The sequence below is a fragment of the Saccostrea cucullata genome, unplaced genomic scaffold (genome assembly GCF_032062105.1).
Source record: "Saccostrea cucullata isolate Sc308-1 unplaced genomic scaffold, CSIRO_AGI_Scuc_v1 ctg992, whole genome shotgun sequence".
In the NCBI taxonomy this organism is placed as follows: Eukaryota; Metazoa; Mollusca; class Bivalvia; order Ostreida; family Ostreidae; genus Saccostrea; species Saccostrea cuccullata.
The window spans coordinates 116,156-126,827 of record NW_026940893.1 but is presented as its reverse complement, the minus strand read 5'-3'; the positions used below and the strand labels follow the sequence as shown (position 1 = coordinate 126,827).

At 32.9% G+C, this 10,672-nt stretch overlaps 1 protein-coding gene across 1 annotated transcript; it reads right to left on the bottom strand.

Annotated features, from left to right (window-relative positions):
• Window positions 1-8,122: 8,122 nt before the first annotated feature.
• Window positions 8,123-10,044, bottom strand: LOC134256584 (uncharacterized; the record flags this gene model as incomplete). The annotated part of the gene is made up of 1 exon (XM_062739267.1): window positions 8,123-10,044. A coding segment is annotated over exon 1 (1,922 nt), but the record flags the coding sequence as incomplete, so codon positions are not given.
• Window positions 10,045-10,672: the final 628 nt, after the last annotated feature.

Here is a 10,672-nt window from a genome sequence, read left to right as displayed (position 1 = left end):
CATCGAGAATTGGACGGAAGACCCACTCGTTGCTCGCAACGAGATCGTATCTAGTTATTATTCTTTTTTTTTTCTTACCGATTTTGTACACGTTATTTCTCAAAAACGGCTAGATGGATTTCCATGAAACTTTCAGGACTTATGTAACATAAATTGAACCTTATGCATTTTTTTTTCGATTTGATGACGTCACTTCTGGTTTGGAGATATTGTCAATTTTATGATTTAGGAAGGGTCAGGTTGTCTCCAGACTTTCTCAATAATACTCAAGATAGAATCATGAAACTTTGAGGTATGATAGACCAAAGTCTTTAAATATGTATAAAGTATTTTATTTTTTTCGGAAGTGCCGCACGTCGGCGCTCGCTATGGCCCGAAAAGGGACGTATCGCGATTTCAAAATTTTTTACACCTTTTCTAGAATTTCTTTTTACCTGGAAATATTTTATTAAAACATATAGAACAAAAGAAGTGTAGAATTTCAAGATCTTCCAAATGATATCTTGTGGTTTGTACCCGAAAACACATATTGATTTTTCATTTCTTGCACACAAACTTAAGTTACATCTAAAGTTAACCCCGAGGTAATGTGACAACGGTTTATTAACACTTATAATACAATAAACAACTGTATGCCGATTGGGTCCTGGCCCGGGGGGTAAGACTCACCAACTTCTCACGTCTTGTCTCTTGGTCATCGTCGTGGAGAAAGAGGCCCGTGCAACTGTCCCACCATCTGACGTCACCTTGTCAGTAGGTCGTACCACGGGACAGTCGCACAGATACTACCCCCCCCCCCCCCCCCGTTTTCTTTAATAGGCGTAGGTCCTCACTGGGGAAATGGGGTCTGGTACCATCTCCAGCGATGGGGCGCTAATAACGCCCGCCCGGGCAGGCTGCCCATGAACAATAAAGGCCGGGGCAAGCCCCAGATAATGCACACTCAGGAGAATTCCTGAGTAAAGGGCATCCGGGATTGCTCCCATCGCACTCAAAGCCCTAAGTCCGGGATAATTCCTGGATATTAAGAATACTGAATGCAGGGGTGAGTCCAGGTCTCTGACCTGCTCACCACTCCTGCACCACGGAGGTCAGCGAGAAAGACAATAGGTGTCATGACTGTGTACCCCGAGTTAATTACTGGTAAACATCAATGGCTTTGATGTTCTTTCAGAATCGTATTAGGGTTTTGAAAACCGATTCTTTCAATCTAATCAATGTATCAAAAATCAAATTGACAGATTAGTATTGTGCATAATGACTTTCGATATCTATCTATCTATGCATAACGATTATTTTGATATCCATTATGTACTTAAAATAATGAAAAGTCGTTTTAATACGATAATAAAATACTTTGTAGCACATCTACGGATACAAGTGTTTATAAAACAAAACTAAAGAAACACAATTTCTTGCAGATATAAATAATTCATTAATTTGTTGTATTTTCAATTTCAAAAATAAATGGATTGATATTTTATTAATAACTTTTTTTCATTATTCATTTATTTTATTTTATTTATTTACTATGAATTTATTTCGCTTTAATCTGTTTTATTCGTTAAATACTGGGTTGACTTTGGACGATTTGTTAAAAGAAAAAAGAAAGAAAAAAGAGAGAGAGGGAAAGGGATATTTGTGCATTTTGGAATATTTAAGTTTGTAAATCAATATAATAATTGATTTAAAATAGTAACTAAACAAAAAAAAACCAAAAAAACTTATTAACTGCATGTATTTATGTAATATAAAAACAATCTTTTTTATTTGTAAAATTGACGATGCAAACAAATTAAATAATCAAATACCCGAAAATGGGATTTTTTTGGCTTATTTTATGTAAAACTATTTACGAAAAATATGTGTCAAAGTATTTTTTTAGCATATTAAATCGGCTTTTAATTATTTTACTTCCATGATGGATATCAAAATAATCATCTCATTATGCACAATTTTTACCCGTCAATAGCTTCTTTGATACTTTCATTTTGTTTTGATTGAAAAAAAATCAGTTCTCATACAAAGGGGAAATGTTATTTCATGGAATTATTTTGCATGGTGATGACAATTAGGTCATTTTTCGCCATGGCAAAATATTTCAAGGGCATTGCTATGGAAACCAAGGAAGCACTGTTCAATATTTACCCACCTAAGTCTTTATATAGGACATTCTTTAATATTATATTGATAAAATAAAATTCCATGATAGTGCGTGACCAAGCATTTTTGGTCCTTACAGAGAATTGATCTTTAAATAACTTAATATGTCTCACAATCTGATTTTCTCAAAATACATGTATCTCACATTTCTCAGAAATTTCTCAACATTCCATCTATATCGGACTCTGAATAGTGACTGGAAGTGAGTGTTTTTGTAAGAGACCCCAGATATAGCGAGTGAACATTATTAATCGAAAATGGCGGATAAATTCCTTTTAATGAATCGTATTCATTTTAAGTGACCTCATCAACTTGCTTAAGACACAATGTCATAACATCAGCATTTGAATCAATGATAAATTGGATTTGCTGATTAGGTCATTGTAATAAACTTACGTAATGATGACTTTCAAAGAGATTGCTAATATTCTTGTTTCATCAACTTGTTTGTCAGTAATTTACTTCGATTTAGAAATTGTTCATACGTAAAGCATTCTCTTGCATATCGAATCATCTGAGATATAAAAACTCAAAAATAAAAAATGCAGGTAATGGAGATATATCTCTGCATAAGTAAGGGAAGTTGATGATAGAAAATTTAAAGTCATCACGTTTATCATAGAGCTTAGTTGTTAGATAACCATCAAAGTCTTTTTTTTCAAATAATATAGCGTTTTCATAGTAAAAACGGTAGTGAGTGAAAAATTCTCGAGAGGGATCTTAAACAACATACAATCAATCAAGTAAAATATGCAAATATAAAACAGATGTGTCAATCCAATTCAATTTATTCACTCAAAACCATGTAAATGGTAAACGATGTACAAAACATATAAAATATATATACATATTATACAGTGGGTCAAGCAGAAGGTGATAATTAAAGAGAACAGACAATACTAATAATTTTAGAAATAGATGTACATAATTGTTTCATAGAATCAACATCATTTAGGCACACGATTTCACAAAACTTGATGATATTTGGATTACAGCAAAATGTTTGGTTCACATAAACATTCCTCAGTTGGTTTAAAGCACTACATTCTAAGATATAATGATTTATTACATTTTTACCCGTGAAATACTGTAATTTATTCATTGAATAAGAAATGATATCCTGTCACAGTGTGAAAGGATATCAAAATGATATCCTGTCACAGTGTGACGAAAATCAAAAGTGCAGGAAAACTCTCGATTTCCTTTCTCAGAACGAAGATTGTTGTAAAAATATCTGCCTTGACCTAATATAAGATAGGTGGAAATAAATAAACCTTTCTGACAGCGAATAAAACTGTCAAAATTACCAAAAATATATTGTCAAATTCAAGTTTACAGTGTTTTCACCTCACTTAGCTATTACGTCTCAACCGCTCAACTATGACGTCACGAGTCCATGAGTGTCTTACAAAAAAGACAGAGGCAAAGGAAAAATCAAAGATTTTTTTTTTTGAAATGTAATAAACAGAAAATTCAATGTTTTGTAGTTGAAAATGGAATTTACATTGTATTTCACTTGTGAGACAGGATATTTTTTATATTTTCACGAGTGCGAAGCCCGAGTGAAAATATCAAAAAATCCTGTCCCACTCGTGAAATAAATTCCATATTCAACAACAAAACATTGAATATCCTCTATATTCATCTCCTATCTGGTTACTACTGCATAAGCTACAAACTTTTTCATTTCTTTGAGTATCATTCCATATACCTGTTTCAATTGGGAGGTGGTGATTTGTGGTTTGAATACCATATATTTTATAAGCCACACCTATCAAACATCTTTTGTACAAATGATATCCATGAGTTTTTCATTTCCTCTTTATCATGTTGTTTACGTAAATACATATATACTATTCTACACAATTTGTTTTCTTTTCCAATCCCAGTATTTTATCATTTTTGAGTAAATATTTACATGTAATGGAAACCTACCAGTTTCTCCATAAATCATATAACTTGGAGCGCTACTTTTCAAATTTAATATATGTTTTAAATAACGTAAATGTACTCGTTCAATAATATCCCATATTTCACAGCCATATATTAATACTGGTAAAACTTCTTTATCAAACAAATCCAATTGACATTCGAAGGGGAGATTAAACTGCCTAATTTTACGTATCACACCATACATTGCCTTTTGTGTTTGTTCACATAGGTGTTTTTCTTGCTTTACACAATGAGCCTGTACGAGAAAATACAATCCCTAAATAATTAAAATATTGGACTACTTCTATGACACTGCCATTATATGTAAAAATATTCTTTGGCTGTCTACCCTTTGAAAAAATAAGAATTTTTGTTCTCTTAATATTCACATATAACTTCTATTCTTCACAATATGTGCAAAATTCATTTAATGCTCTCTGGAGATCTTCAGCAAGAATTACAGTATCATCGGCATGAAATAAGGTTAATTCCATATACAACAACAACTCATCCTGTGTGTCAGACGTTGTGGTAAAATAGGAAAGATGTAACTGAAAAGTTGAAATTACATGCTATTTCTAGTATACTGAAATGAATAATAATTAGATGTAATTATATAAAATTTAAAAAAAATGTTCATTTGAAAGCACGTACACTTACTTCCAAAAATGTAATTTTTTGCAGACATTTATAATAACTTTAAGGGTGATGTACAAGCCATATTCGATAAAGTCTGGTGTAAAAAAAGAAATACCAAGAATGCGCTTAATACTTTACCAAACTAGCCCAAAGTTGCTGAAAGTGCTAATGCACTCATTACCTACTGTTAAAGACCAAAATAAGAGATAATAATTAAGTTAATTTTGTTTTAATTAGGAGGAAATTTGTCATGTTAGAACTGCGCAGCTACAGCACTCATGAGATGAAAAATCTTTTTAAAATGATGTCTGTTCGGTTCATAGAAAATATGGCTACAACCATCTATTTTGATTTTTTTTCTTTTCATTATCCATAATTCTTGGAAATTTGATTTTTCATATTGGGGTCTCCTGATGCCATTTGTTCATTACGTCCGCCATTCCTCTGTCACACAGAGTTCAAATAACATTGATTTTAGAACAAATGCCACCATAACAACCATAACAAAAAATTGCTAAGAAATAATCCTTGGGTTATATAACTTTCTACTTTTATTATCGTCTGATTAATGAAAAAACACGATTTAAACCCGACTCCATCAAATTGTTCTGTTTCACTCCTACTAATGTATTCGAAACTTTTTACTTTTCGGTGTTGTGCAAATTATAAAACCCAATGAGTTCAGAGTAGTTTTGGTAGTGGCTCTGGGGAGAGTTAACGAGACTACAGTAAGATAGGGTAAATTATTCACGGAAATGTGGCTTAGGAAGTGACTAGCACCTGGAGACATGGTAAACAGAAAAGTTATGGTGCGTTATAGTTTTTCACTACCATTTAATATCATTCTGTAGAAAGGTACTTCAATCGATCTCTCTTACTTGAATTCATTCAAATCTAAATTATAAGTATTCTATTGATACAATTTTTCTGATGTTTTAAATTTCTTGTTGGACAAATATGGTAGCATAGGAACCGGGAATATATTTTTTGGCGTCAGATTAGTAAAAGAGGAACCAATGTGACTTTAACTGACAAATCTGCTGAATGAGAATTGCATTATGGGTTGCTACGAAAACTACAGGAATTTTACGCTCGATAAATTCTTTTATTGTACTATCGATGAAAACAATGTCAGGTGGATTCTGGCCTAGTTATGTATAAAATGTTTGTCCATTTAAATGCACACGAGAAGCTGCACGTTTTCCTTACCCTTGAAGTGAGTGCTCTGAATTTAGCACTAAATACGTATACATTTTATTAAATATATTTTTTTTAGTTAACGACAAATTAAAAACGCCCGTGACATCTACATAGTTTCTAATCTTTGCATTTCTCTCATAAGAATTTTTTTATTTTGCACTCCACTGACATGATCATAGATTGACCTGTACCAGGTGCTTGAAATAAAATGTAAACATGTATTGGCGTAAACGTATTCAATCATTAATTGGTCAATTGCTTGTGGTTAGATCCTCTGTGCGCATTATCAACAATAGCCATATAAGGCAAGATTTGTAAGTGAAGATGATATTACACATTATTTTTTTACCAGCTTGTCGGTCACTAGTGGCCTTTATTTTTTATTGTTATTTTTACCCCCCCCCCCCCCCGCCTTAAGCCAACATTTTATGTTGAAAATCATGAAAGTCTTTCAGGAAGGTCTGGAAACATATTATTTTTTCACAGGACATGTTTTCAAATGAAACAGACTATAGCAATTTCCTGTTTATTGACAATCTTATCTATAAAACCGGTTCTACCCTATAACCTTTGAATAAATAAAGCTAAACCACGTGTCTTGAATTTAAATTACAATAACTATAGTAGGGGTGTGTTTAAACCTCGACTTTCCTCGTTCATATTATTCCACTGCGCACGTGGTTTACCTATGCATATATCTGTTGTGGATAGATCTGTTTATTTCCATGATTATATTTAATTTTTCATGGAACAAGTATTGATAATTTGTTGGTTTCTTTAAACTCAAAAAAAGATTAAAATTGTCCTAAACCTATGTGTTTACTGCGGGTCTCTTTTCTGTGGAAAGAAGTTATTTTCAATTCGACTCTGCAAGGAGAATGCTTTGCTTTTAATTTGAAAATGTTAAACAATATGCGGTGCATAATACAAATTGTTATTACATGTATTACATTCGAAAAGTTGGAATATATGAATATTTTGTTAAGCAGTTAGATAGAAAAATACTCAGTTATAGGATTTCCTTCAGGCACCTCACATAAACAGCTAGAATGTTTGCGTTGGCCCACATATTGTATGGAGTAATGTTTGGACATAAAAAAACATCATGTCTCATTATGTTGACCAAGTTGAAAGCTCCAACAAACATACGAAGTTTGATAGAATATATTGAGTTGTTTCTTTGAAATTTAGAAGAGGGCACAATATTTGCAAAGAAACATCCATTGCCTATGCTATATCTATCTTCGCAAAACAAAAAGTGGGAGGCTTCCCCCCCCCCCCCACTCCGAAAATCTTATGTTCTTTTTCAAAATAGTGCCAAAGCATAAGAAATTTTGCATCACGAAGTATGTGTTGGAACATCTACTAGCCTATCATGGGCGTCGGAAGCAAATAACCGGGGGTACTTTTTCGAAAAGGGGGGGGGCTAAAGATAAATTCCAATTTCCAATGCCTATATGTCTATTTTTGCAAAAAAAGTCGGGTGGGGGCTAAGCTCTCCCGAGCAATCCTCTCCCCTTTCCGATGCCTATGCTAATTTTGCTAAGACCACTTTTACAAAAATATTTAATTTCCCCTCTCTCCCGACCTACTGCTTAGAAATGGCCCGACTCATTTTTTTTTTACATCCCATTACGTTACACGATATATTTGTTTATTTACATCATCCTTGATATACATATATTTTACATATTTTTAAGGGTCAAAATATATTTTTAAAAAATTAACACAAAGATTATGCATCTATCAAATTAATTGCTACAAATAAATAATTTACATTAATTTAGTAATTCATTACGTTTATGACGTATTCCGAATATTTCAATATCTCTAGGATAATCAAAGATTTTGAAGGTTCCCTGTGATCTGTTGATGTATTCGAAGAATGAAAAAAATGATAGCAGTATGTATATCCTTTTTTTAAGAGAAAACAATAGGTAGTTCATGTTCACACAAAGAGGCACTTCGTGTGCATTTGACATCATTAGTAAAGGGAATCCTTTCTATATCACATTTCATTGATTGGTCTGTTTTCGTCTAACTGATATAAACAAAACAAATTGCCAGAGTCTATCATTTAAAGTCGTTTTATATACTTCATTATTAAAAACCACCGAAATAAAGTCTGTATATCATTATTATAATTCGCACTAGTGTAGCAGTTCGTATCTCATTGTTGCCTTGATACCTGATTGATTCTTGGTATGAGTTTATAGCTGCCTGGTTGTCTCCTGTTATTTGTTGACATATCCCCAGAATCTGCCACGATATATTTTCGTCTCCATCTTCAACAAAGCGGTCCATATTAATGCTAACGAGGGTTCGTAGATCATGTAAAGCAAATTGTGTTTTTATTGGATCTACATGTATATAGCATAAAATCTCAAGCATGTACAGTAGCACGAAGGGTGGAATGAATAATGGAAAATCAAAGGACTGTAGACAAGACTGTTGTTCTGGTACCAACTCATTAATGTAATGGATGTGATATAGAAATTTTATATCCCATGCTACGGCTAGTCTCAGTTTCTTAGTCCAAGACAGTCCCACTAGAGCCTCGGAATACCTATCTGGAAAAATATGACCATATACCACGTACAGCTGTTTCAACCTGTCCTTAAGCTTCGTCTCCTCTATCAAAGACAAAACTTCTGAGTATCTTTGTGTCTTGTAATAATATATTGCTAAATACAGAATTTCAGATATACAACCAAACTTTGCTGCTAATTTTAGCAGGTGACAGGAGATTTTGTCAGATCTATACTTCTTTTTATTTCCTTTTGTACAATTCATATTTTGTATAATAAAGGCTGTTTTATGGAAGACATCGACTGTGATTGCTTGTAGCCAAATGACTTTATGCTGTGCAATAAATTGTGAACTTATTATCTGCTCTATTATCTGAAGATACCTCATATAGCCTTGTAGGTTGAATGCTATAGGTGAGCTTTGATAATGCACTTCTTTAAATAGCTCTGAATCGATCTCATACTCTATATTCTGATCATCTGTATTGATTCGGACCTCGGGATTACGTAGGACAATATCGTTACTACGCTTAATGAACGGAAAGGGTAGTAGGGATTCTAAACCTTTTTCATACAACCTATGCAGATTAGAAAATAAATTATTTTGTGCATAACCATAAATACCAGCCATAAACATGTTATTTTCTGGAATGAAAAAATTTGGACAGACTCCCTCATACACCCATTTGAGGACTTGTTTAAAACAAACCCAGAAACACTCCAGTAGATTTTGTGGACACCAATAAGTTATTGTATTTTGTTGAATCATCCAGAAAACTGCCGTCTTCATGTGATAGGAACTCAGTAGTTTATCATCATCACTTAGTCCATTGTTAATTATTTCCTTTAAGAACAGTTTAAGTAATCCGTAAGTTAAGAATTGGCAGTGGTTCATTGCACACATAAGTTTATATTCTGCAAGAGAGAAAGAAATTCTCCACTCATTATGCTCATGCTTGCTTCGTTTATGTCCTACTGGAACAAAGTGGCATCCATTTTGTACTATATCATGCACAATTTCAGGCTGGGGCCAAGCGTGACATCTTTCTAACCATGGGTAAGCAGATGTAGGCCAAAAGTCACTCATAATACCGTGGGCATGATCAAATTCTGTACTTCCATGAATTCCACTGGCACACGGTCCATGTTCAACAGGACTAACCGAAATTGTAGAACATAAGTCTCCTCTGAATTTAGAACTAGATATATATTGCCTGTTATTCATTCTTACACAACATCTCTCGATTCTTCTGTTCGTGGTTGGTGACAATAAATATAATAAAGTGTATCCTGGTGGAGTATCCGAACAGTCACAGATGATCAGTGACTGTCTGTGTGTGGTGTAAAACAGAGACTGAAATAATTCCCATATCACACGGTGATTAATGTTCCAATACATAACATCAAGATCTGAACTTTCTAGCCTAAATCCTTCTCGAAAACTCCCACCGACTCTTTTAATCTCCCTGTAATATCTTCCATGTGCTAGAAAATCAATCTTTTCTTTTATGTCCAACATGTCTCGTCTTATTTCCACAATTTTGGAGGTCCCAAATTTATGACACAATAAAAGGTACACCATCTTTGACAAACGCTGTATGTCTTCTACGCTATTAATGTTTAAGGAAAGTAATAGGTTACTGATGTTATCATTTGAAATGTACTTAATAACAAAAACCTTATTACCTTATTACTAGAGGTTATAAAGATGTTAATGGCTAATATGAATAAACATTTGATTGATAGAGTTTATTAATATATTAGAATGCTCATTTGTTGGTCGATAATTCATAGAAATTTCAGTTGTCAAAATATTTCTCGATAATATGATGAATTGAAATAATTCCACTCTCCTATGATGTCATAGGTTTTTTGCAAAAACTGTTATTAGTTAAAATTCATACCTAATAGAACAATATCTCTTGGAAGAATGCTTTACAATAGCCAATATGTGTAATGATAAATATTGTTAAGTTAAAAAATTTAAAAAAAAAGAGCATATTTTCTATATTTAATAAATTATTCAATCTTTTAAAAAATGTTGACAAGGGCAAAAACTCCTGCTTAGGCCTCTTCATGCAGACATTTGCTTTATTGTAAAATAGTTTCCTTGATATTCACAATGCAAAAGTATCTTTTACGTAGGAAGTATTTAGGAACACTCAGCATCAGAATTATGCATTTTAACCATTTTTTACATAATTATTTTT